General features: G+C 47.2%; 1 protein-coding gene across 4 annotated transcripts; it reads right to left on the bottom strand.

Moving 5' to 3' along the window:
* Positions 1–223: 223 nt before the first annotated feature.
* Positions 224–27,168, bottom strand: ZNF76 (zinc finger protein 76). Of its 4 annotated transcripts, XM_050953036.1 has the most exons (16): positions 27,006–27,168; positions 22,973–23,162; positions 21,262–21,452; positions 18,954–19,034; positions 17,295–17,372; positions 14,233–14,435; positions 9,603–9,677; positions 8,676–8,792; positions 7,479–7,554; positions 6,981–7,106; positions 5,705–5,884; positions 4,684–4,917; positions 4,227–4,354; positions 2,175–2,327; positions 1,969–2,082; positions 224–1,313 (listed from the first exon to the last, which is right to left on the bottom strand). In XM_050953036.1, the coding sequence occupies exons 3-16, from the start codon at positions 21,284–21,286 to the stop codon at positions 1,209–1,211; spliced, it is 1,695 nt and encodes a 564-aa protein (XP_050808993.1). In that variant the 5' UTR covers positions 21,287–21,452; positions 22,973–23,162; positions 27,006–27,168; the 3' UTR covers positions 224–1,208. The 4 variants fall into 4 exon arrangements, with proteins under 4 accessions (XP_050808993.1, XP_050808992.1, XP_050808991.1 ...); XM_050953035.1 differs by lacking the exon at positions 21,262–21,452 and having other exon boundaries at positions 2,205–2,327; positions 27,006–27,165; XM_050953034.1 differs by lacking the exon at positions 21,262–21,452 and having other exon boundaries at positions 27,006–27,164.
* Between the last annotated feature and the right edge of the window lie 565 nt (positions 27,169–27,733).

Genomic DNA, 27,733 nt, shown 5'->3' with positions numbered 1-27,733 from the left:
CGTCTGGGAGACGCTGTTCAGCTGATTGGCACAATCGCCTATTGCTGAGGCACAGGGGATGCTGCTTAGGTCCTTACTGGTTTGGCGACCAAGCCCCTAAGACGGGGCAGGGAAGAGAAAAAGAATGTAAACTCAGAAGCTTTATTAAGTACATGTCAACCCCCCTCTTTCTTCCCCTCCCCTCCCCCGGGCTGCAGGGATTGAAAGAGAGGAAAGGATATTAAAAAAAAAACAAACTTTAATTAGTTTTATTTAAACTCACTATTTACATCTAACTCTAGCTTGTGCCCCAACAAGTGCTGGCCTGCCCAGGTGGACTACTCTACCCTCACCACAGCAGCTGAGTCTGGAAATGAACTTGGCTGTTGAGTCAAAAGGAAGGTGGGTAAGGAGAAAGGGAGAAGTGCTGTCACATCCAGCCTAACGTGGATCCTGCCGCCCTCAGCTTGTGCCGGTGATAATCTCTGACTTCCAGCGTCAAGAAGTGATCGTTGTCCAAAACGCCGAGACCAGGACAGCCTGGGGTTGCTTTGATGGGGCTTTATTGCTTCTGTGCATATGCTGCTTCTGTGCCACTTGTGTATGTGTTTCCAGGGTGTGTGTGGATGTCAGAGCATCTGTGTTCATCCCTGGAGCACCTAGTGTGAGAGAGCAGGAACTGCCTCTCCAAAATGATCGCTGACTCCCGGTGGTGCCATGAAGCTATGGTCTCTGCAGTTCCATGTGGGGTGTAGCAGATCATCTTGCCTTGGAATTCCAACTCTTGGCCACAAAGGAACACAAGAGCTTCTGCCCTGCTCCAGACTCAGGGGAAGTCAGTGTCCCTGGAAAATGAGCAGGATAGTCCTGGATGGCAGCAGAGCGACTGCCCGGGATCCAGGAAAGCTTTAAAGCCTCCAGCCAGGTTTCTTAGAAAGATGTCACTGTAAGCGATAGGAGAGCCCTTTAAACAGGGTCACTCTGGCAGCCCAGAGAGCTCCTGTATCTGCTCTTGCTGCCTGCCTAACACACAAGCTGGATGCACGTAACAGTTATCAGGGACTCCCCTTCTGCATTCACGGGTTGTACCACGCATTACAGTTTGTCTTCTGTGCAGCAGCCGGGGGGGGGCTGTTTCAGAACCTGAAACCCCCAACCGAACACAGGGGGCCGTTTGATTGCCATCCCAGTTCTACTCAAGCCTCCCTGTCCACGGGTTGCGCAGTGCCTCAGCACCCGTTCTCAGACACGGATGCATTGAGCGTTACAGACTCCTGCTGAATCGCTGCTGTTGCCATGCTGATGGCTTCCTCCAGGCTCTGCTGCTCTTCCAGCTACAAGAGGAGACACATGAACGAATAGTATCATTCTCCCAAATGCACAGACTGAGTTAATCTGTATTTTACCAGGACAGCCCAGGGGCAGAGATGCAAGAGGGCTGGGTGAGATAGAAGAGAAGGAGTGAGGAACATGGGTGCAGAGGATAGAGGAATACCAAGTGTTGGGGCAAAGCAGAGAGGAAGGAATACAGGTGCTGTGAAAGGACAGACATATATAGGTGAGAGGAATACAATCAGTGGGCAATGGGTGCAGAGTAGGAGGAACACAGAAAAAGGGGGTACAGTGGGGCGTAATGGAGCGCTGTGTGCTCAGGAGACTGCTGATTGAGGCAGGCACCTCGAAAGGGAGAAGATCATGGGTGACGGGGAAAGGCAGATAACAAATAACAATAGATGTTACTGAAACATTGCAAGGAAAGGCATTACCAGGACAAGGCATGTGGGAGCGGAGTACACAGGTGGACACAAACAACAGCTGGGAGTTAAAAGGAAAGAACACTGAGGAGAGGGACACAGAGGCCGTCATGAAATCAAGGTGCTGAAGTAAGCACCTTGAGCAGGTCTGAAATAGCTGTAAGTGGGGAGGGAATCTGAGCAGAGTGACTGCACAGGAGCAAAGCCCAGCCCTGGACAAGGTGTCACATGGTACCTGCACTGCAATATGAGTGCCGCAGGCAGTTGCGAGCAATGCCACTTGCTGGTGATGGAGGGATGCGATGGCTGACCCTTCGGACATCACTGCCCCAGCGGTGACTATCGTAACCTGGAAAACAGACAACCAAATAAAGTTCATGCCCAAAAGGCCTCTTCATGCCCAGAACAGTCCCGAGTGAGTAAGCAGAAAGAAACCCGTACCGGCTGCGTCTCAGTCCCATCCGCACTGACCATGGTGACGGTGTGCGTGCCAGAAGCTGCAAGGTCTTCCTGTGGCATTGTGATGGTGCCACCCTGCGTTACCATGCTGATGGCACTGCCCAGTGCCTGTAAGTCCTCGTGGGACAGACTGACCTGTGACGAGAAAACAAATGGTCAGCCACTGAAGGGATAACAAGGCACAGCTTGCACCCAGGTGGGTTTCCAAGGGGGCTGTCCTGCTGGACAAAGAGACACTGAGGGGGTACCAGCTGCCTCTCTGCCTGCCCCTCTTCTGTATTCCACTTTGCTTTTCTCCAGTGCTTCCCATTCAAGACCTTAAACAATTCCTGAGCTTGGCAGCACAACTCCCATGAAGAAGGGAAGGACCATGACTCCATGTTACAGATGCATGACCCAGTGCATAGAGAGGTGAAGTGACTTGCCCAAGGTGACATAGTCAGTGGCAGAATTGGAACTAGAACCCAAGAGTCCTTCTCCCAGTCCCCAGCTCTCATCATCTGACCTCATCTCCTTCCCACTTTAAGCATCTTCTGCCATGCTCATGAGGGGCAGTTAGTCAATTTTCTGCGGCAGCCTCGTAAGCAAATTGAGGTGCTATTCTCAGCAGCTACTTCCTGAGCCCAGTGCTGCAGAAACAGGCTTCCACATTTAGCCCTCAAGCCCTGCTGCAGAAGGCTGCATTTGATCAGCGAGGGGGACATGGCCAGTGGTTACAGCAGGGATCGGCAACCTTTCAGCAGTGCTGTGTCGAGTCTTCATGTATACACTCTAATTTAAGGCTTCGCATGACAGTAATACATTTTAACATTTTTAGAAGGTCTCTCTATAAGTCTAGAATACATAACCAAACTACTGTTATATGTAAAGTAAACAAGGTTTTCAAAATGTTTCAGAAGCTTTATTTAAAATTAAATTAAAATGCAGATTTTATTAGTTTAGTGTGATCCTTGTCCTTGCTGAGTTTTCCAATGTCAGGTGGCACCTATTTAGATACTTCAAGCTGCACACAGGCTTCTGAGTTATAAGTTGATAACCGGCTGGCAGGAGGTCAGTGGCTGGAACGCCAGACTGGCAGCTGAGGTGAGTGGAGCTGGTGGCTGGTAGGGCTGAGTAGGGCCAGAAGCGTGGACTCTGTCTGGCAGGGGGCCTGCACTGGAAGCAAGGTGAGTGGGCCTGCGGTTGGGACCCTGGCTGATAAGGGGCCAGCAGCCGGAACCCCAGAGTGGCAGAGGGCTGAGCGAGTCAGCCCGCCCAGCTCTGGGGTTTCAGGGGTGGGCTGAGTGTCTCTGCCAGCCCCCCTCTGGGGTTTCAGCCACCGGCTCCTGCCAGCCGGGGTCTCAGCCCACTGCCAGCGGCGGGAACCCGGCTGGCAAGGGGCCTGCAGTGGGAACCCCAGAGCAGCAGCGGGCTGAGCGGCTCAGCCCACCCTATGTGCCATCAAAAATCGGCTTGCATGCCACCTTTGGCATGCATGCCGTAGGTTGCCAACCCCTGGGTTACAGGGATGTAATTTAAATAACAAGCAAAATACAATCCAAATCTAGCTAACGCCAACAGAGACTGAAAGCTGCTACCACCAGATGAATGCTCAGTGGACAATGGCAAATGTGTTTGGTGAGCCTCAGGCAGCTCCTACAGGACAAATAAAGCACCTTCTTAGCGGCACTCTCAGCAGAGGTCAAGGAAACTGAAACCTCCTTTGCCCTCCATGCCAAAACTGACGCATGAGGACAGGGACGCGTTGAGGAAGCTTCAACTGGTTCTGCCCAGGCTGCACCAGATTGATGGTTACAGCCCGCTGCTCTCCAGCATCTTTCAGCAGCATGGCACTCAGACAAAAATGAACCCTAAAGTGAAAGCTAAGATGAAGCCCAGCCCACATCGCACACCCCAATGCGAGCGACCGACTGTGTCTACCTAACAGTAAAGGAAAGGACCCGACAGCTGTCCAGGAGGATGGAGAACATGTGTCTGTTAGAGGCAGTGACCAGCTCTGTTAGCTGCACCCCGAATTCTCCCTGGTCTCTGTACCTGCTGTGTTCCATCCTGAGAGATAAGTGAAACCTGGGTAGGTATGCCATCCTCCTCCTCCTCCTCCTCCGAAAGGAAAGCAATCTGCTGGCGCTTCAGCGGGGGGCCCTGTTCTGCAGCTGCGGCAGCTGGGCAAAAGAGAAAGGAAGCGCCAGTGAGAAGGGCAGCATCTGGATGTGGCACTATCTCTATGACCCTAGGATCTGCCTGCTCTCTGACTGGAGAGGACAACACAACAGATAAGAGCATGGGATCGTAATGACAATGACACAAGGTGGGTCTGGAAGGTGGGGCTCAGTCTGAGTGGCTGCGAGCCTAGGATGGGAGATCCTTCCTGCAGAGGTGGGTGTGAGCGAGGGGAAGGGCTGGAGGCCCAGGCTGGGGGGGCTCAGTCTCTCCCTTTGCTGCACTGTCTAATCCGAGCCCTGCCTGGGCTGCAGGAGGACGTGGCCCACACCTTCCAGCTGCTGCTGCTCGTAGAGAGCCTGCTCACTCTCCTCCGTGGCCTCCAGCTCTCCATGGGCACTGCGCTTGTGCATGGCCAGCGTGGAGGTCTGGCGGTAGGTCTTCCCACAGTTGTTGCAGGTGTAGGGCTTGCAGTGGGTGTGGACCACGTGGTGTTTGTACAGACTGGAGTACTCAGTAAAGCGTTTCCCGCAGCTCGGCACAGTGCACATGTACGGCTTCTCGCCTAGGACAGGGAGAGAGGCGGTCACGCAACAGGGTGGGGCCACAACAGCACTAGACATGCTGTCAACGTTGGAGTCGGCACAAGCATTACATTCAGCTTCACCCTGCCAAGGGGTGGCATAGGGATTCATCCCCTTTCATATGGGAAACCAAAGCACAGAGAAGCCAGAGGATTTGGCCAAGGTCACTCCGTGAGTCAATGGCAGAGCCAAGAACAGACTCCATTAGTTCTGCCTCCCAGTCCTGGGCTCTGTGAAGCATTTTCCAGGCAGATCTCCCTCCACTCTGCACAGCCTGGTGCGTCTCTCTCGTAGACACACCGATCTGTAGAGCCTTTGCTACCTCTATGGAGCATTTTATTTGTCTATTTTACAGGGGAGCAGTGGGCTACAGAACCTCAGCCCCGCTGCACTTAACAACTAGAGTTTAAAAGGTAAGAGCGATCAGCTGCCATGCTTCCGGGCATAAATTGACAGGTCAGTGTCAGGAAGGGAGCTTTTCGCCTGCAGTACAACCATGCAGGTCCATCACAGAGGGTTGTTTTGCCTTCCTCTGCTCACCACAGCGGGAAGCAGGATACTGGAGTTGATGGAACGATAAACTGGCCCAATAAGGTGAGTCCTATGACCTTCACTGCCTTACCTACCCTCAAAATCTGGAAAGGAAAAATTTGGCCAGGTGATAGAAATCTATGGAACTGCACAGCCAGGTACAGGCAATGTTGTCACTTGGCTATGGATTCAGTTGTCTTTCCTACAGGGGGAATTATACCCTCTCCCTCAGTTTACCTGTGTGAATTCTCATGTGGTTCTTGTAGTTGGTGGCGCTCGTGAAACCTCTCCCGCAGCTGGGCTCGGGGCACATGTACGGGCGCTCCCCTGTGTGTGTCCGGATGTGGACCTTACGGATGTTGGAGGTGGTGAATGAGCGGCCACAGCCTTCAAACGGGCATTTGAAGGGACGCTCACCTTCATCAACAAAAAGAAGAATGGCAGGGTATGGAGTCAGACCGACCTTCGCTCCCCACAACGCCCCGAAGTTTGAAACAGAGATCAATCACATCCCCACCACCATGTCTGCTACGCTGAAGAGTCCCTCACTTCCAAAGCCTTAGGGCATTCAGAGAATCCAGGCTGCACTGTGCACAAGAATAAGCAGAAAGGATAGGCTGCATGCAAGGCATACACAATGGCTTCATGCTTTTGACATGTCTTCTTCATATTCCCCCCAACCCAATGCTTGACAATGTCTATGCCCCAAAAAGCTCTTTCTACTAGGTGAGTTTAGTGCTAAGAAGACAGCATAGTTGGGGATTCCTTCTTAGCACAGAAAGGAAGCAAAATCTCCATGGGCAATTCAGTTCTCCCTGACAAGGCTGCCAATTGCAGACATGTTCTGTAGGAAACAAGCTAACACCCCAAGTGCCTTCCACTGTTTTTTGTTATCATACGTCAGACTGCAAAGCTGAGGTTCATGGTACTTTTGTCTGTACCAATGCAGCACTACAGGGAAGGATCTAAGGATACAGAAGTTTTGTCCACATGTAAGCATATAGCAACGCAAATCAGAAAAACAACAAAATAAGTGAACTGACACGCTGTTTGGTAGTGTCACATGGTTCACATTGCTTGTATCTTCTTTCCATGACCTATGTCTGTCCAGTCTGTTTAGACAGTGGTTTTCAACCTGAGGTCTGCAGCCTATGTCTAAAATTTCCAAAGGGGTCCTTGCCTCCATTTACAATTTTTTGCAAATGCAAATAGGTTGAAAACCACCAGCTTAGACGGTATTGTCTCATTGTTTCCTTTTACGCCCATCTGTCTATATCCACTTGCTGTCTCATGTCTTGTACTTAGATTGTAAGCTCTCCGGGGCAGGGACTGTCTTTCTGTTCGTGCAGCACCTAGCACAATGGGGTCCTGGTCCAGGACGGGAGCTCCTGGAGACTATCATAACACACCTAATGAACAATAATCAAGATGGACACGTGCTTCCTTGTCATCAAGACCTTCAGACTCGGAAGGACTGAGCTCAGACCTCTTACTATGTGGCAATGCAGCCCACCTGTGTGTGTGCGGATGTGTTTCTGCAGGTCCCCTGAGGTTTTGAAGGCTTTGCTGCACATGTCCTCGGGGCATTTGTATGGCTTCTCACCAGTGTGTGTTCTCATGTGGCTCTTCAGCCCATACCCTGCAAGGGAAGAGGTCACAGGAAATATGTGTTGCCATCTGCTGCACGTAGAATGGGAATAGATGGACAACGTCTCACTCCATGGATCGTCCAAGCTCTATCCTGTGTCCTGGAAAGTCAAGGGATGGAACACCTGGACTGCCTGGAAACACGGGTTCAAATCCCAGCAGGGGTCATTTAGTCCTTCACCCTTCCAAGTTAGATAAACTGAGTTCCAAGCAGTTTACAATGGGGAGGAAGGGGAGAGAAAGAGTGTCTTAGGAATGAGGCCTTAAAAACTGAGCTTCCTCAGAACAACAGAACTGGCAGCCTCAGGAGTGAGATTCATGTGCATAGGACAGAGTTTTTCGGCACACGATCTACAACCATTACCTGTAGCAAATGCTTTCCCACAGCTCGGGAAGTCACACCTGTACGGCCGATCACCCGTGTGAGCTCGCTCATGCACCTGGAGAAGGAGAAGGGACAGAATGTGAAGCCAAGACTAGATGAGGTAGCAGCATGTGGAGATCTGGGGGAAGGAGCACACTTGGGACTCTCCAGCCGCTTTGCCACCTACATTCCAACCCACCCATCCTCACATCAGTTAGACACGGGTTCTCTTCCTGTGCTAAGCTGCCATGTACCAGCAGTGTGCTGTTAGGCCTGGTCTAGGCTAGGATTAGTGAAGACATTTTAAACTCCTAGGTAACAAAATAAATTGGGTTTTAAGATACGTTAGCCAGCTGGGGTGAATCCTAGGCTTCCTGCTAGGGTTCACTTCAAACAACTAACTCGTGGTAAAAATACAACTCACAAGCTAACACGTTTTTACAATACACTTTTGACCCTACGTTGTTTGCAGTATTGTTGTAGCCATGTTGGTCCCAGGATGTGAGAGAGACAAGATAGGCGAGGTAATTTCATTTTAAGTGACTGCCTCCAACATGCATTAATCCTTCTTAACAATGTGACCAAGCTTATATTTAGCTCAAACACTCTGCTTCCTTGCTCAGGCCTGAAGAGCTCTGTGTTGCTCAAAAGCCTGTACATCCCAAGAAGAGAAGTTGGTCCAATAAAAGATCTTTTATCCTAGCCCAGATAAAACCTTATACAGTGGCTGGGTTCTACTTCAAGCTACACGCTGAATAGCGGGACAAGTGTTTCTAATACTTAGATAGATCTAGATCCCTCTCATTGCTGCAAAGGACACACTGACTGCCATCAGCTCTGCTCTGAAAACACTGCAGCTCAGCAGCCAAAGATACCAGAGTCAACTATCAGGACGAAGTCTCCCTTCCTCTAAACCCCTCAAGGTTCCTCATCTCTTCTCATGTGCATATTCTCAAGACACCAGCCTTCCTCCAGGTGACAAGCCCCATCCCTCTGGCTCTTCACAGTTGGATGCACCTCACAAAATAGCCATAGTAAGTCACTGCAGAGTGCTATGCTCCAGGGATCCTGGCCTTTTCCTCATGGAGCCAAGTCTGAGTCTCTCAATCCCCTGCGTGGGAGCCCTGTGAGCTGCTATTATTGCAAGGGGTGATCCTCTGGCTGGAGCTTTTGGTGTCAGTGCATCAGCTGGCTTACCTTTAAATGGTGGGCGGTGGTGTAGAGGCGGCCGCAACCTTTGTAACCGCAACGGAAGGCTCTGTCACCAACCTGCTGCCCCTTCCTGCTGCTGTGCATCTCCTCTTCCCGCAGATCCTGCCAAGAAACACAGCGAGGCTAAACCTAAAGAACCACCACAAGAGACCGTGTAAGGCCAAGACGAATTTACCCCTGCACCCTCATCTTCTACAGTGATACCACTGGAAAATATGTCTCAGGTGCATACAACTGTACAGTGGCGCATAAACAGGACAGTCAAGGGGAGCAGGAGTCATGATTTCTGGGCTCCATTTCCCAGCTCACTGGGTGATCTTCAGCAGGCCACTTCACTGCTCTGTGCCTCAGTTTACTCATACGTAAAATATGGCTCACAATATTTACCAGCCTTACACCAGAGTTTGCAAAGCACTTTGAAAATCTCAGATGAAAGGTGCTACAGGAGAGCTAAGGATTACTCTGATGATTATCCACCATATCTCAAACTAAAAAAAAATGTCAGGTTTATAATCCTAATTTTAAGCCTTGAAAAATTCTACTGGCCTCTTTGCCCATCATAAGCCATTCACTGACAAGGGGAATTAATATCTTTAGCTCTCCCAGTGCCCTCATGGCCCAGGGTGGACCACCAGAGTTTGTGCCTGAGCTAGTACATTTTTAGGATGAAACTGCAAGTCTACAAGATGTATGATCCACAACATTCATATGTTGAAAAAGCCCAGAAGAAAACAGCTCTATAAGGAGATGATATCAACAAAAATAGCCATACTAGTAAAAAGATTAGCCATGTAACTGGTAAAGTCAACAAGGCACACTCACGGCTCCCTCTCCAACCCACACCTGAGAAGTGGTTGGCTGGCAAGTTAGCCTGAGCTGATTCAAAGGAACATCTCACTGACAAGTACAAACCTGGGAAGGGGCATTGTTAGAAACTTCACTCTTCAAGTAGCTGCTGCTATTCACTCTCTCTTCCTCCTCAGAGACCTGCAAGCAGAGAGACCGTAGCATTTGCTCATGCCCATTTGCAGAGCACAGAACAGGTGAGCCATAACAAAGCAATGAGACATTCACACCAGCAGAGTGCACCCGGGCTGCTATTTTTTAGACACCACAGCTGCTGTTACTGGTGATGGAATTTCTTGGCACATTGGCACAGTCTGCAGTAGGGGAGCCAATCTTTGCCTACCTGAAGGCTGCCTTGGTAAATTGCTGGGAGCCTGAAGACCGTTCCCAAAAATAAAATGGAGTTGACTGCAGCTGTTCACATCTTTAATATAAAAGTGAACTGTATGAAGACTACAGGTCCCTTCACTCAATGCTCCATATTAAGGCCACACAAATTAAGATGGAGCACTGCATGCTGGGACTGGTAATCTCCACAACCACTTGGATCAAGCAGACACATTTGGGACTTAGCAATGTTACGGGTCTCATGGCCATATTAAAGATCTTGGTGTGCTACGTTGGTCATATCAACCAACAATCCCTTTATGAAGAGAAACATGCATCATTGTTTACTTCTATTGGCAAACATTAAGAGTGTGTATTGCTCAATCACCTGATGTAATTAAAGCAGGAAAGTCTATAGTTTGTGGAAGGGAGAGAGAAAAATTAACAGTGAACTTAAATGCCTGCTTATGAGTGCAGGATTCTACCACAGAAACAAAGGCTGGGACCTGGAGAGCCTGTGAGCTGCTTTAAGTTGCTGGTGAAATTTGCAGCTCATCAGGAGTATAAAGCAGGTTCATAGGTCCTAGAAACATATTCTCGCAGTATCCTATACTTCTATAACATTTTCCATCCAGAAGAATCACATATGCTTTATAACGATACATTTCATTTGCCACTATAATGCAGCCATTTCTAGTGTGGAGGATGGCATTTGTTTAACAGCACACAGCAACACCTCACAACATTTTCAGCCAAGAAGTGAAGGATATTGTATCCAATTGAAACTATAAAAGGAATTTAGATAAGACAGAATGAAATTACATACAAGTGGCCAGGGGAAAAGAACAAAAGCAATGAAACAAAATCCAAGTTGTATAGAGATCACTGCATTTCATTGCTCCCTCTGCAGCTGCATTTCTTTTCTTTATCTTTATGTTTCCGCATCCTCAGGTCCATAAATAGAAAACTGGTGGACTCTCTCGCTTGGTCTTGTGCTAGTCCGTTAAGGCTTCTAAGCGTCATATTGATCGATTTGGCTTCTCTCTCTATTGTTCTGTGTAATGTTTCTCTAAGTCCATCTTTTTCTTACCATATGCAATGCTTTAGGTTGGTTTGCTCTACTTAGAATTTCTGATGTTCTAAGAAACTCTTCCCAATAGAATCTGATTTTGGAATCAATTTCATATCAATTTCTGTTGTAGATTTCCATGACCCAACTCCATAAAGAATGATAGACACGATGCCAGTGTTAAAAATTCATACTGATGTGTCAGTGCTTATCATGATACTTTTACAAATCTTTATCCAAAAGTTTCTGAAAGTTATTTGCTGCTTTTGATATTTGTTGCTTGAAATCTAGCATGTCACCATCACTGCACATCTCACGTCCTAGACAGATAAAATGACTGACTTTTTCCAGTGTTTCTTCATCTACTCTAAAGGTTATTATTAGGAAATTGACAGCAATATATTTCCCCTTCCTTGTTGATGAACAAACCAACTTGTTTCACTGTCTGCCAAAAGCTGGGTCTTTTTTTCCATTAAACAATGTGTTGAGCTAAGCAAGACAGTCTCAAAAGCAAAAATGAGGTCATCTAATTGTGCTTTATCATTTGCCCGCAAAAATTCCTCGGTTGCCTTCTGCAGTCACTTTCTTCATGATACCATGACCAGTGCAAACAATAGTGGGGGCATAACACACCCTTGACTTACTCCAATTGTCACTGCAAACTGTTGGCTGATGGTGTCACCACCTCTGACTGCACATTTGGCATTATCACATAGAGCTTGGATTATTCTAATTCTTGTTGCTGATACTCCATAATATACTAAAGATGGTTTCTGTGTCCGTTGTCAAAAACGTTCTTGAAATCAACATTTGTTAATCACAAGAGGTGCTTGCCATTCTATCTGAGAACAATATGGTCTGCACATAACAACGGACTAAAACCTGCTTGTTCCTCTCTGAATTGAAGGTCCATTTGTTCTTGGCAAGTTCCAGGACAATCTTGCACATGATTTTCCCAGCCACTGAAAGCAATGTGATCCCTCTCCAGTTATGGCAGTATGTAAGGTCATCCTTCTTTGGCAATATTGCAATGAGCCTCTCTCTCTTCTACAGGTTGGGTTCTTTTCTTCATTCCATCTTCTATTAAAAAACACAAGGAGATCCTGGAGGACTGTTTCATCATTTGCTTTAAGCATCTTTCCAGTAATGTCATCTTCTCCAGCTGCTTTCCCATTTTTGAGTTTACTGATGGCTTTTCTAACCTTTCCCATTGTATAGACACTACATCAATAACAAGCTTTAGTGGTAGGTCTTCAGTCTATTTCAAACAGCCAGAAAATGTTCAGCCTATCTTTTTCTTTGTTATTCAGTGTTTAGAGTCTTTCCATCTGCATTTTTAATAGGGTTTCCAATACTGCTCAAGTTCCTGATTAGTTGTTTGATTTATTGTCTTATATGAGGTTGGCATCTTCAGACTCTTGACATTTTCTATCAAGTTGCCCTTTTATTTCTTCTTAGCACTCCTTTTTACCCTTCGGCTAGTGCTCTGAAGTCTTCTTGCAACTTGCTTGTCTATTCACATCTCATCAGGGCCGGCTCTAGGCACCAGTAAAACAAGCAGGTGCTTGGGGCAGGAGATTTACATGGGCCACCTTTTTTTTTTTTTTTTAAGTTTTATTTGTTTAAAAGGAAGACAGTGATATTGCATTAGCAAATTCCTCATAGAAAGAAAGAGTGGAACAAAAGAACAATAAAGGTACCTCAACTTTTCCTCATTTATGGAAGACAGTCTTACAATATGCATCCAGATATCCTCCAATCACACAAGCCGAAACTTGTCCCACTTTACTGCAGCTCTGTAACCATATGGGAACCAATCCTGTCTGTGTTCTGTGCATATCTAAAATTCCTGCTGAATGACCTGCCCTGGGAGCGAGTTACCAGTGACCCAGGGCTGGGAGAGCAGGAGGGTGGGGGGAGGGCACTGCTTGGGGGGAAAGGGGGAGCCCAGCACTTGGGCAGCAGGGGAGTGCGGGGGGGAGCCCAGGGCTGGGGTGGGGAGCAGCCAAAATTGTTTTTTGCTTGAGGCAGCAAAAAACCTAGAGCTGGCCCTGCATCTCATGATTCAAATTGCTTTGCACTTCTCCTTTCCACTGCTGCCCAAGTAGCATTACAAATACATTCTTCCTCTTCAGCTTTCCTTATTAGAGCTCTTTGCACTTTCTAGATAGTACACACTGATGTTTTCACAGAGCATCAGTCTGAGTTTTCTTCAGTTCATGCCATCAGAACACTGAACCTGCTCTTCAGTTCAAGCTAAAAGGCATTTTTTGTGTTTGGGTCTTCTTTTAACCTGCACCACCCTCTTTACTTTGATCTTCAATTTAGCAATACAAAGGTTATGATCACTGCTCACATCTGCTCCCCTGCACACATGTCTATCTGTCAACGAGCTGCAAAACATTCTTGTCATGCAGAGGTGATCTATCTGGTTTCTGTAGTACCATCTGGGGAGTTTCAGGCCACTTTATGAATTTCTTCATGAGGAAACATTGTTCCACCTACCACCAGGTTGTTCACACTGCAAATTTCTACTAATCATTCACCATTCTGGTTCATGTCCAAATCCCCGCCACACTTGCCTATAACTTTCACAGAATATCAGGGATGGAAAGGACCTCAGGAGGTCATCTAGTCCAACCTCCTGCTCAAAGCAAGACCAATCCCCAGACAGATCTTTACCCCAGTTCCCTAAACAGCTCCCTCAAGGATTGAGCTCACAACCTGGGGTTTAGCAGGCCAATGCTCAAACCACTGAGCTATCCCATCATTGTCTGACCCTGACTGCTACTTCCACCCTTTGCATCAAGTTGCTATGATTTCACGTTTTGGGACCTTGGTTAACACATCCTGTAACAGATCATAAAAAGTAGCTTTTTCCTAATCTGGTTTTTCATTGGTCGGTGCTGCATTTGCAGCCAATTGTATGTAAATAGCTCAACACACAGTGGAAACCCAGGAGCAGCAGCACACCTATAGCTAGGTACCTCCCTCCATGTGTCACCTAACAGAGAGGTTGGGGAATGGTATTCTACAATACTAATGGGAGCCTTTAAATGTTCATTAACAGTATTATGGGACCATTAAACACCCATCTTAATATCAGTTGCTACATTCCCACAAGAGTACTCTGCAATTTCTCTTCTAAAAGTCTGCACTTTCACTCAGAAGCTGGTATACAGAAGAGACGGGCAGTTGTGGCTATTTAATCCCCTGTCCTAATCTGGTCTGGGAATCAGCTCCTCCCTGCCCGCCAATCAGCCATGATGCCAGACTGTAAAATGAGTGCTGCATCCTTACCTTGCTGGCATACTGCTTGAGAGCATTAATGGTATCAGCATCAAAGGCTTCATCTTCCTCCTCCCCAGCCAGTTCCTCCAGCCCTGTTTCTGCCTGCACGGCCAGGATGGTGCTGCCAGCTGGCATGACATCAGGACGATGTATGTAGGCAATGGAGCCATCCTCCAGTTGGACCTCTTCCAGGGCATTGGCATCATAACCCTCTGGAGGGGACCACAAAAATCAAACGCTGTAGTCAAGCCTATGAATGCTTATTAGCAATTGCTATGTACCTATTGGCACAGGAAAATGTAATCCTGACATTCCCTAACCTTTGAGAGCTTGACTTTCCAAATTTAATGCTCTTTTAGCTTAATTTTTGTGTGTATAATTATTCTGTACAGGAGAAGCAAGCACTCTTAAAAAGGCACATGATTACCTTATCAGTACCCATTATCAATCTGCTGCTATTAATATTTAGTCATTCACAATAGTAAGAATGATCTTTTTTATTTCATGTACCAACGATTCCCTGTGTTGTAAGCTCTGCTAGAAGGTAAGCGTCTTGAGCCAGTTCTTCGCTCTTCTCTTTCTGTTAGGCCATAACCCACATCAGAGCTAGAGATGATGACAGGAGCCAATAACCTCAATTTATAAAAAAGATGCAGAGTTAGCAGAGAAAGTTTTAAGAATCCTTGGTTGAAGGTTAATCCAAGTGAACCTGATAGATTTTTATTAGTAGCAACAGGGGCCAGAATGTGGCTTTCACGCTGTGTTTCTGTTGATGGTATGGTCTAGGGTGACCAGATGTCCCGATTTTATAGGGACCGTCCTGATATTTGGGGCCTTTTCTTATATAGTTGCCAATTATCCCCCACCCCCATCCCGATTTTTCACACTTGCTATCTGGTCACCCTAGTACGGTCACATCTGGATTTCCTACACTTTACATCATCCGAGCTATATTCTTAGCCCCGGTCTACACTACGAATTTAGGTTGAATTTAGCGGCATTAGATCGGCATCCATCCACCCAACTAAGCCATTTTTGTTGACTTAAAGGGCTCTTAAAATCGATTTCTGTACTCCTCCCTGATGAGAGGATTAGCACTGAAATCGACCTTGCTGGGTTGAATTTAGGGTAGTGTGGATGCGATTCAACGGTATTGGCCTCTGGGAGCTATCCCAGAGTGCTCCACTGTGACGGTGCTGGACAGCGCTCTCAACTCAGACGCACTGGCCAGGTAGACAGGAAAAGTCCTGCAAACTTTTGAATTTCCTGTTTGGCCAGCGTGGCGAGCTCAGAGGTGACTGTGCAGATCTCATCAGCAGAGTGACCATGGAGTCCCAGAATTGCAAAAGAGCTCCAGCATGGACCGAACGGGAGGTACTGGATCTGATTGCTGTATGGGGAGAGGAATTCGTGCTATCAGAACTCCGTTCCAAAAGATGAAATGCCCAAATATTTGAAAAAATCTCCAAACCGCCGCTGCAGCTGTGTAACCAACCGCCCTCCTCCTCAAATGCCATAGCCTCCTCACCCAGATGCCCAAGAATGCAGTGGGAGAGGCCTCCGGGCATCCAACCACTCCATCCCAGAGGACTGCCCAAGCAACAGAAAGCAGGCATTCAATAAGTTTTGAAGTGCAGTGTGGTCTTGTTCTTCCCTCCTCTCCTCCTCCATCACCACACCCCACCCGGTGCTTCCCTCCTCCCCCATCCCTCCCGGGCTACCTTGGCAGTTACCCTCTCATTTGTGTGACAAATTAATAAAGAATGCATGAATTTGAAACAACAATGACTTTATTGCCTCTGCAAGCGGTGATCAAAGTGGGGAGAGGAGGGTGGTTGGCTTACAGGGAAGTAGAGTGAACCAAGGGGGTGGGTTTTCATCAAGGAGAAACAAACAGAACTTTCACACCATAGCCTGGCCAGTCATGAAACTGGTTTTCAAAGTTTCACTGATGTGCAGCACGCCCTGCTGTGCTCTTCTAACCGCCCTGGTGTCTGGCTGTGTGTAATCAGTGGCCAGGCGATTTGCCTCAACCTCCCACCCTGCCATTAACGTCTCCCCCTTACTCTCACAGATATCGTGGAGCACACAGCAAGCAGTAATAACGATGGGAATATTGGTTTCACACAGGTCTAATGAAGTCAATAAACTGCGCCAGTATGCTTTTAAACATCCAAATGCACATTCTACCACCATTCTGCACTTGCTCAGCCTACAGTTGAACTGCCCCTTAGTACTGTCCAGACTTCATGAGCCATGGGAGCAAGGGGTAGGCTGGGGTAGGTGCGACCATGTGGTGCTGCCAGCTGGGAGAGCAGCCTGAGGCAGAAGCCTCCAGCTTGCATGATATTCCAGGCAGGACTTCATCTCCATGAGATGAAACTTATAGAAGAGAATCACCTGGAGTCACTCCCATTTATGTCCAGATGCTCCTGATCGACCTCACTGAGGTCTGCCAGGAGCACCCATGTCTACCGAGGTCGGCCAGGAGTACCCAGGAGAGGACAGCTAGCAGCCATACTGCACTGTCTGCTGCCACGAAGGCAAGGAGCTGCTGCTATGTAGTAGTGCAGTACCGCGTCTGCCAGCAGCACCCAGGAGACGTATGGTGATGGTGAGCTGAGCAGGTTCCATGCTTGTCGTGGTATATCGTCTGCGAGGTAACCCAGGAAAAAAGGTGAGAAATGATTGTTTGCCGTTGCTTTCATGGAGGGAGGGAAGCCTGACGACATGTACCCCAAACCAGCTGCGACAATGTTTTTGCCCCATCAGGCATTGGGAGCTAAACCCAGAATTCCAATGGGTGGCAGAGACCGTGGGAACTGTGGGATAGCTACCCACAGTACAACGCTCCAAAGTTGATGCTAGCCTCGGTACTGTGGACGCACTCCGCCGACTTAACGCGCTCAGTGGGGAAACACAATTGAATGTATAAAATTGATTTCTAAAAAATCGACTTCTATAAAATCGACCTAATTTCTTAGTGTAGACATTCCCTTAGAAACCTGTAACATTTTGTTTAATCCATTAGATGTTTGACTATGGGAAAGGATGGAAAAATTAATAATTACCTTTAGGTGTGTTGTGTATATAAGCCATGCTGCCATCTTCCAACACCACTTGCTGCCCATCTTCAAAAGCTATAGACTCTGTAAATCAACGCAACCCATAGATAACAGAGTGAAGAATTTCATGTCTGGATCTCAAAGTCAATTTGCTCAATTCCCCATACAGCAGAGCACATATAAGGCTTAGTTCAAAAATGTCCCGCTCATTTTTATAACCTGCCATGGACTTGCCTGAGCTGCCCCCTACTTTACTGGCTTTTCTACAGCACTCATCACTGCAGGAAATGAGCTTCTCAACCATTAGTTAATTTATTCTCCCAAAATCCCTGTGAGATGGGGAAATGAAACTATCTCCATTTTACGAATGGGGAACTGAAGCACACAACGATTAACTGACTTGCCCAAGGTCATACAACAAGTTTTAGGTCAGATAATAGAGCCCCAGTATCCTGAGTCCCATTCCAGTCATAAAGGGAATTAGAGACAGAGGATGAGTTTATTTATTTAGCAGTTAACTTCTCTCTGTTCCTTTACAACACCTTATCATGGTTGGTGCAAGGTTCTTATCCTCTGTAGCTCCATTCTCTTCCCCTCTCAGTTGTGTTAACACCATCCCATTTCAAATCCGAGAGGAAAACATATCTATTGATGACCCAAGCTATGGGGTTTCTATCACTTTTCTTGGGAGACTATTCCAGAGTCTAATATAACTAATAGTTTACAAAGAGTTCATGTCTGCCTGTTCACGGATAAACGTATAGTGCCCTAATGTTGTTTTTAAACCACATGGACACAGAGGCTGTGACAAAGTAGGAATGTTCTTAATGCTTTCTCTGAATACTGTGTGGGTGCCTCAGTTTCCCCTATGCATTTCTTAAGTATCTAGGTGGTGGGATAAGGGTGTGTGATTGTTGCAGAGCCCTAGAGGGCTGTCTGCACAGAGAATGGTTGACACCTTGTCTCCTGGCAACTAATGGCTTGGGCCCCCTCCCCTGAAAGGTGGCAACTGAAGGTGTTGGAGAACAAAGAGACCAAAGGGTAGAGGAGGGGCTGGAAGGAGTCTCAGTTTGGAACTGGCTAGGAAGATGGGCCCAGAACCTGGGTCTGGGCTCCCCATCCCTCAAGATGAACCTGACTGAGGGGTCCTGTTTTCTGTACCTACAAGCTCTGTTTTAGACTGTGTTCCTGTTGTCTAATAAACCTTCTGTTTTACTGGCTGGCTGAGAGTCACGGTGAATTGCAGGAAGTGAGGGGTTGCAAGGCCCTGACTCCCCCACACTCCGTGACAGAGGCTATGTATAAAGACACACAGTGAACTGAATTTATCCGATTTGTGATCAGACAGATACACACTGTGACAGAGAGCACAGGCCAACACTATTTTAACCTGCATCTGTTTACATCAACAGCAAATCTGGCCTCAGATGAGTTTACTGCACATTTCACAGGAAGTCACATATTACTGAAAAAACATCTATACTGTATTTTCATTCAGCACTAAAACAATAGGTAGGGGGAATAAATCACACACAGATGGAATCCTTGAGGCTAGAAATTTAGAGGTGGGATCTAACTGTCAAGGAGGTCAGCCTTGAGTCACACCAGTAACATCCCAAAATAGGGACGCATTCCAAATGTCACCTGAGCTCAACTCATCCTCACCTTTCTGGACTGTCACTTGATGGATGTAAGCTGTCGTCCCATCCTCAAGCTCAATCACTTGCCCTTCAAGCAACTTCTCTCCTGCAACAGTGTGAAAAGAAAAACATCACAGCTGACTGCAGGACTGATGAACCTGCCAGCACACAGGACTGTTCCCCTTTGTTCCTAACCCTTTGCTATTTCCCCCAATGGGAAATAATCTCATGGGATCACAGTCACCAAATGAGGCCATTATTTTATCAACCCCTATTTGCATTCAGAACCATAGTAATGGTTACACTTATGAATACCATAGAGAAGTTTAAACCTCCCTTTCCTATGCTGTCTGAATGGAGGAAACAGTCTAAGGCAATCTCAACCATCACTTATTTACAGGGTACAGGATTCTTTTGCCAGCTCTCTGCCATGTGAACAAAGAGAAGTAAAGGGAACAAAAATACTCTAGCAAATACGAGTAGGGCTTAAACCAGCAACCGATGGGACCTCTTAACGGCGTAAATGAGGGACTGAATGCTTATTTTTCTTCACTTGGTCAAGGACCAATTCCTGTAAACCTTTACAGGTCCTGAAGCACTAATTGCGTCTACCTCTGGCAGGTTGTGAGAAATGGAATCTTACAATCGTATAATTAGGATTACCATCTTGCTTCTGAAATACATTTCCAGTTGTGACATTTTAGTAACCTATGGAAGCCCATGCTACTTTCAGAGGGTGCAAAGCATTTGGGTCTAGAGCCCTAGGAGATCTCAAGCTACGGACTGCTAACCTGTGTATTTTTAAGTTATGTCACAGGTGTCTAGAATATATGGATAAGCACCCCCTTTTTAGCATTTATTGAAATCTAATAAAGAAAAACTTGGTGAATCCAAGTGGAAAAGAAAACAAGATGGTAACCAGAAAACATGATTTGCCAGGTTTACCAGAGCTATAAGCACGTATTGTATGCCACAGGATGACACACATCCATGTGATGGAGCATTCCTCTCTCACAATTTTGGTTTGTGAATTGTGAGATTTCTGACCTTAAAGCTGTCCTTACTTCCTCTGTATTGCAGGTCTAAAGAGCAAATACCAGATCTCTGCTTCAATACTCCTACAACTCATTTCTATGTTTTCAGACAGGAGAAACGAAACTTTATCAATGACCTTGACTCAGCACAAAGCTAGCAGATAGCAGAAAGGTCAGGCCCCTAGACTTTTTAAAGTGTAGCTCAGGGCCCCCAGATATACACCTGGATGCCTGGGATATTTATACTGATGACATGGAGCTACTAAATGCTCTTAATCTTTCATCAGAACTGAGGCAACTCCTTAGAAAAGTTGCTATTAGTATCAGTTGGCATTAATAGGGGAAAGTAGGTAGGGCCCAGAAGCAGGGCCCAGTCAGGATTGTACAGCTCCTAGCACATGAGCACTCCAAACACAGATATAGACACAATCCCTATGAAAATCACTCAGAACACTGCAATACCACAACAGTAAGACATAGTGTTTGGAACTATTACTCTAGCATTTAAAAAAAAACCAGGGAGGTGGGGGTTGTATCTCGTTCGAACCTCAAACCACCTTAAATCAATCAATAATTTCTGACTATTGCCAGGCTCCAGTATATGACCAGGGAAAGAAACTGCCACAAGAACTAATCCTATCTGCATTTAAGAAGGTTCACTGTAAACAGAACTATAAAAGTATGTGGAAATGACATACCCAGTTGGAGGCCATTATATATTCGGACCAAGAAATGTATGCCTGCTGTTAAGTAATATTTCTTATTTGTTTACTTCTTTATTAATAGGGTTTTTAGATTATAGATTTGATCAAAGCAGAAACCAATTGTGTTCTGCCTACACACTTGTTGACCAGTTAAAATACAGAATGAGGTTCTCCAGGCAGCACATTAAAACTGGAAATAATGAAGGAAAATCAGAAATGGAGGACTATGTGAACTGGGCTTGCCTTCTCCTACTGATCAAAGGATCACTAAGGAAATGTTTCTCTATAAGGAAATGTTATGCTCTGCCAGAAGTCATTCCCCAGGAATGTAGAAATGCTGGGTGGTATATTAATTATTTCAAATAAACTGCTCTCATTCAAATAAGGAGAAATTATGCAATCATAGAAATGTAGGGCTGGAAGTGACCCCGAGAAGTCATCTAGTCCAGCCCCCTGCACTGAGGAAGGACCAAGTAAACCTAAACCACCCCGACAGACTTTATCCAAACTGTTCTTTAAAACCTAGTGATGGGGATTCCACTACCTCCCCTGGAAGCCTGTCAGAGGACATGAGCAATAATGAAAATAATCGTACTTTGGATTCGTTCAGCTCTTCTCATGTGAGGATTTCAATTAGTTAAGCTTCAGAACATGCCAGTGGTTGAGGTATTATCATCCCCATTTACAGATGGGAGAACCGAGGGACAGAAAGATAGGAAACTTGCTTGGGGTCACACAGCAGATCAGTGGAAGAGAATCCAGGAGTCCTGATTCAGAGTGCCTGCTCTAACTAAAAAACACAGTTATTCATAGCTTTAGAGAAGAGAAGGTTTTCTGCAATAATCATTGCGGTGCCTGGGTGTACATCTGGGGCAGCACCTTTACCTCTGGGCCAAAGATCTGATTCAAACCCAATGCTGACATTGCAGAGCAGCAGGTATGATGTATATTATAAAGAGACGCCATGTTTCATCAGAGAGTTAAGCGGAGGTCTCTTGTACTCATCCTTTGTGGCTCTTTGGGAGAAGACACACATCCTACAGCTAATTCTGAAAAAAGTGTGGATAATCCTAATGTCCTGGCCAACAAGGTACATTAATAAAATAGGTTCTAATGCTGCAAATCAAACTGAATGAACACACCATTTACCTCCCTGCACGCTCTTGCTACAGTTGAGAGGAGCCTAGGTGCTCCTGCTAACAATATAGCAATGAATGCCTGGGGCTGGGTGTCCCAGGTGGAGAACTCTGTGCTCTGGTTCCCACTACCTACCCCCTGGTTGGATACAGTTCACACCTGCTGACGTTCAGGGTCCAGCACAAGGCCCATCTATTCCCTCAGGCTTTTGCCCAAGATGAAGATATTATGGGACACACAAAGCATCTAATGGATGGGTTTGACTATGAATTTGACTATGGGGTTGGACTAGATGACCTCCTGAGGTCCCTTCCAACCCTGATATTCTATGGTTCAATACTGCATGGAGTGTGTATTTTGTGTAAGTTCCTAGAGACTGCATGAGGACTGCATTTTATAACTCCCAAACTAAAATAATAGGCATTGCATTTCGTGTCAGCTTTATTTCACTAACCAACACTTAACGCATTACTCATTTCAGTGAGAAAGGTGTTAGCATAAACCAGGGGTTGGCAACCTTTCAGAAGTGCTGTGCCGAGTCTTCATTTAGTCACTCTAATTTAAGGTTTCACGTGCCAGTAATACATTTTAACATTTTTAGAAGGTCTCTTTCTATAAGTCTATAATATATAACTAAACTATTGTATGTAAAGTAAATAAGGTTTTTAAAATGTTTAAGAAGCTTCATTTAAAATTAAATTAAAATGCAGAGCCCTCCAGACCGGTGGTCCAGACCGGGGCAGTGTGAGTGCCACTGAAAATCAGCTCGTGTGCCGCCTTCGGCACGTGTGCCATAGGTTGCCTACTCCTGGCATAAACCAAATTCTATGCTCCTTAGTCAGACAAAGCACCTAGCTTGGCTCCAACAGGAGTCAGGAGTTGCAGCCTATAATTAACCTGCAGAGAGAAAGCCAATCACTGTATTCTGAACCTATCTTCTGTTTATGTTTCAGTAGCTCTCTTAGCTCCTGTGTGTTATTTTCCAGATCAGTGGTATGTTTCCTCTTCGATATGAGTCAGTGAAACCTAACAGACAACCACAAGCTCCTTGCCCAAGTCAACGAGGGAAACAGCAAGTATTATGTGTATGATGCCAACAGGTGTGATTTTCTGCAGTGTCACTCAACATATCAGAGAGGTCAGGCTCAGTAGTCCAAAGGGTCTCTTACCTTTGATGGCCTGCTGAATGTAGGCTGTTGTCCCATCAGTAAGGGTCACTGCCTGCAGGCCCAAACTCTCCATAGTGTCCTGATGACTGCTCCTCAGACATGAATTTCACTGTAATCAGCACACACTTGGAGAGTGTTGGAAGCTGTAGCTTTTTGGAACAGGCAAGGAGTTTTCTTCTTTGTTACAAATCTTAGATAAAAAGAACATTTCAAACTATATTTTCCCCCAAAACACACTCGTGCTTGCACATAAAAATGGGTGGATGTCAAACTACGGTTTGGGGAAAAGTTATTATCGGATAATGTGCATAATCCTTCCAGTGTCTGTTATGTGAATTGCTAACATGTGGGTCAAAGCCCAGTTCTGTGGCCAAAAATGGGGAGAACAAAGCTCAGCTGTCAAGTGAATTGGCAGAATAATTTTTCTCTATGGGTACACTGTAAACAGTTCATTTTAAAATTTAGAACTAGTGCGCCCACATGAGGAAGGAACTACTGCAGAAATGTGCTTTCAATTCACACCCTACCTTATTCCAGAAGAACTTTCTTGCATAGACAAGCCCTTATAGAAGGAAAAGGTCTGTGCAGTTGCTGACTTATCTTCTGAGATCATCTCCAAAAGGGCCAAATAACATCAAGCTATGTGGTAGTTTTTGTGATATGGGCAAAATACCAGCTAGCAAATGGTATGAAACCCACCTAATCTCATACGAAGGCCAACAAATAGCCTTCAAAATGCTAACAATTTTGTGTCACTAACAACTTGGCCTGGATATGAACCAGCGACCTAGAGGAAAAAGTCTTCCATATCCCAGGATCAGTTCCCTAAGCTGTCCATCCCCTGCAATGATGTTTTAGGAGACATTCTATCAATAAATTATTTGAAACCCTAGATTTATGCGATTTAAAAAAAAAAAGTTATTTCTGGGGCAGCCTGGCAGTTTATGCTCTTTATTACCATGAGAGGGACTGATCACATGTCTTAGGGTTTTCAATGGCATCTCATTGTAGTATCTAAGTACGTCCAACGTAAATCAAACCTTGATGCCCAGATCAGCAGCAATGGGAGGGGCAGCATGCTCTGTATTGCCACTGTGCATCACTGTGTTGCAGTTTCCAAACGCCAAGAGTTCCAATGTGGCATTAGCCAAGATAGCAGCTGTGATGATGGGCGGCAGAGGAAACTTGTGGGAAGTATAATTAGAAATTACTTAAAATTTAGCACATAGGTTTAAAACTTTAGCATTTTACCTGTGAATTATCAGATCTCTGGGGGCAAAACACTAACTCTACCTGAGAATGTAACTTTTGTTGAAAGAATAATACAGTAATAATAATTAATACTAATACCACAATATTACCACCACTTTCCTCTTATCTGTAGCTTTTATAATACATAGATCTCAAAGGTTTACAAGTGAGGTCAATATCATTATCTCCAAGGAAAACTAAAAGTGATTTGCCCAGGGTTTCCCAGCAGGTCAGTGGCAAGGCTGGGAATAGAACCCAGGTCTCCTGATTCACAGTTCAGTGCTATATCCACTAAGCCACGGTCTGTCTCTAATAATAGAATCTTATGTTTATACATCATCTTTTCTAACACTCCTGTAAGCTTTTAGGAGCAGGGATTGTCTTTTCATATGCTTGTGCAGCCGTAACTGCAGTGGACCCCTGAATAGGATTGGAACCTGTGGGTGCTATCAAATTAAATAATCCTTTCTTACCACTATAAAGCATATTAATAATGTACAGACACCCCCAACATTATTTCATCCGCCCCCAAAGTGCAACAGCCTCTGTGCTGGAGCAGAGCAATTGTTTGATAGTGCAGAACACTACATGACTGTTCAGAAAGACAGTGAAGAGTACTACACACAGCTGATATGAGGAAATCTCAGAAGGCAGAATGTAATTGCTTGAATGGGAATATTAACACCCCCGAACTGAGTAAAGTGCCATTAGACTTTTAATGATCAAAAGCAGCCAGGATCTCAGTTTTATGTCTCATCCAACCCCCACTCACCCCAGTACTTCATGTCCTCTCTCTCCGGCACCTATGTGTTCATGACAGAGTGAAAAGGGATACCGGGAAAGAGTCATTAATGGGGATTTCCAACTATGTTGAAAGAAGATGGTCTTTGAAATTAAGTTAGTTTATCATCTAGACAGATCTTTCAAGCACAGGAAGGCCACAATGCATTTAACACTGTGCCAACCATTCATGGGTAATCCTATGGTTGACTATTTTAGCAGCTGGTTGTGGTTAATGTGACCATCCTTGTCACTGTGTCAACTTGTGTTTGACAATGTGTTTGTTGACATGTGTTCTAGTAAAAACAAGCCCTTGATGAACAAGGACAAAAACAACATTTAAGGTGCCTAAAGTCAGTTAAGAAGAAGTTTAATGCAATAGTTGGGGGAATTCAAATGAGGATTCGGACTGGGCTATTATGTGGCAGAGTTGGAGTTAAGGGAATTAGCAACAAGGTTATAGAGAGTTAGAGGATGTTGAAGGGGATCAGAAAGAGCAAATAGTGTGTGAATGGACTAGGAATTGGATCATGGCAGGGGTAAGGTGTGGGAGTGTTGAGGATGTCTGGGAATGTTAGAAAGAAGGACTGGTGAGACAGGGAGTTTGGGTGTTATTAAAGATAGGGATGGTGTTGTGGGGATTAAGGATAAGGCAACAAGATTCTGGGGTTTAGGGATATTAAGGGAATGAAGAATCAGGGTGCAAGGTAATGGGATACTAGAGAGGATCAGAAATGGAAATGACAGAATTTGGGGCACAAGGGGGTGTTAAGAATTGGCAGTGACGGGGTGTTGAGGGAGCTAGGAATTTGGGATGACAGAGGAATTGAGTACAGGGGCTGAGACTTCCAGAAGGAGATATTGGGGTCTGGTTACTGAAAGGATTAGGGTGGGCTAAGGGAAAAAAAAAAAAAGAGGACCAGGGCTGTGTGTGTGTGTGTGTGTGTGTGTGTGTAGCAGGGGGCCATGGTGGTGGAGGAGCTGGGGGGGGGGTAGCAGGGGGCTGTGTGTGTGTGGGGTGGGGTGTTGGCAGGGGGCCGTGGTGAGGACAGAGCCTGGGGCAGGGGTTAGCAGTGGGCCGTGGGGGCGACAGGGCCCGGGGGGCTCAGTGGGGCTGGGGCCGCTGGGAGGACAGGGCCTGGTCGGGTTAGCGGGGGCCATGTGGGTGACATGGCTGTGGGGGTTAGTAGGGGGCTGTGGGGATGGCAGGGCCCGGGGAGGTTAGCAGGGGGCCATGGGGGTGACAGGGCCCGGGGGGGCATTAGCGGGGGGTGGCAGGGCCCAGGGGAAGGTAGTGGGGGGCCGGGGAGGGTTAGCAAGGGGCCATGGGGGGTTAGCGGGGGGTGTTAGGACAGGGCCCGAGGAGGCGTTAGGACAGGGCCGGGGGGGGGTTAGCGGGGGGCTGTGGGGGGTGACAGGGCCCGGGGGTGGTGGTAGCAGGGGGGCATTAGGACAGGGCCCGAGGAAGGTTAGCAGGGGGTGGCAGGACCTGGGGGGAGGTAGTGGGGGGCCACGGGACAGCGGGGGGCCGAGGGGGGTTAGCGGGGGGCCATGGGGGTGACAGGGCCCGGGGGGGCGTTAGCGGGGGGTGGCAGGGCCCGGGGGGAGGTAGTGGGGGGCCGGGGGACAGCGGGGGGCCGGGGAGGGTTAGCGGGGGGCCATGGGGGTGACAGGGCCCGGGGGGGTGTTAGTGGGGGGGTGTTAGGACAGGGCCCGAGGAGGCGTTAGGACAGGGCCGGGGGGGGGTTAGCGGGGGGTGGCAGGGTCCAGGGGGAGGTAATGAGGGTCCGGCGGGGCTAGCGGGGGGGCATGGGGGTGGCAAGGCCCGGTGGGTTAGCGTGGGGCCGGGGGGTTGACAGGGCCCGGGGATGTACCGGGGGCGGCGGGTAAGGTGCCGGGAAATGGGGTCTCCATACCACAGGACCAAGCCCGGGCGGGGGGGCGCAGCCGCCTAGTCCCGGCTCCTCCACCCCCTCGGGCCGCCCCCACTAGAGCCACCCACCTGAGGATGCCCTAGCGGGCCGAGTCCGCCGCCTGACCGCCATGCACCGGGCCCAGCTCCTAGAGCCCCGCCCCGCAACCTGCATGGCCCGGCCTCTGCCCTGGGGCTCCAACCACTCGCCGCCGCCCATCCACGTTCCGGGGCCTGCTAACTCCTCCCCCGGAACAGGAACGGCGAGAGCGCCTTCGGAACGCACTCAACTGTGCCACCAATGCGCATGTACGAAAATCAAGAGCATGCGCACTAACAGCAGTGAGGCCTCTGCCCTCAGCCTTTGCCAGGGAAGCTAATAGTGTCTTGAGGGTGCAACTCAGTGTGAAGCCAGGGTGGGGACGGCTGCAGGCCTCTGATTCCAGCGAGGGGGCCCAGGACTGTAAATGACCCTCTGATCCAGAGGGGAGGAGACAAACGCTGAAGATCGCTGTTGCTGTGTGATGTGCCATCAGATTAGCAAACACTGAATCCAGTGGCACTCACTATTTGACAAAATACAGCTAACAGTGGGATTAGGGTGGGGGACAGAGAACATACATTTAATTGCTTCTCCCGCTGACTGGCATGAAGGAGAATACCTCAGTATCCATAAATATGTACTTCCCACCACAAGGTCTGATGCCACAGACTCTAGGGGTATGTCCACACTGAACTAAGAGACTGGCAGCAGGGTGAGTTGACATGGGCTTGCAGGGCTCTCGCTGTAGGGCTATAAAATTGCAGTGTAGATGTTA

Source organism: Gopherus flavomarginatus, chromosome 5 (assembly GCF_025201925.1).
Source record: "Gopherus flavomarginatus isolate rGopFla2 chromosome 5, rGopFla2.mat.asm, whole genome shotgun sequence".
NCBI lineage: Eukaryota > Metazoa > Chordata > Testudines > Testudinidae > Gopherus > Gopherus flavomarginatus.
This window is presented reverse-complemented; position numbering and strand designations above follow the sequence as displayed.

Bases quoted from the DNA above. Each gene is read 5' to 3' on its own strand.
- ZNF76 (XM_050953034.1), bottom strand. From the start codon at position 23,045: ATGGAGAGTTTGGGCCTGCAGGCAGTGACCCTTACTGATGGGACAACA. The intron at 14,436-17,294 runs GTAATTATTAAT...GGTCCCCTCCAG, and splicing joins TATACACAACACACCTAAAG to AGGGTTATGATGCCAATGCC. The intron at 9,678-14,232 runs GTAAGGATGCAG...CTCTGCTTGCAG, and splicing joins TCAAGCAGTATGCCAGCAAG to GTCTCTGAGGAGGAAGAGAG.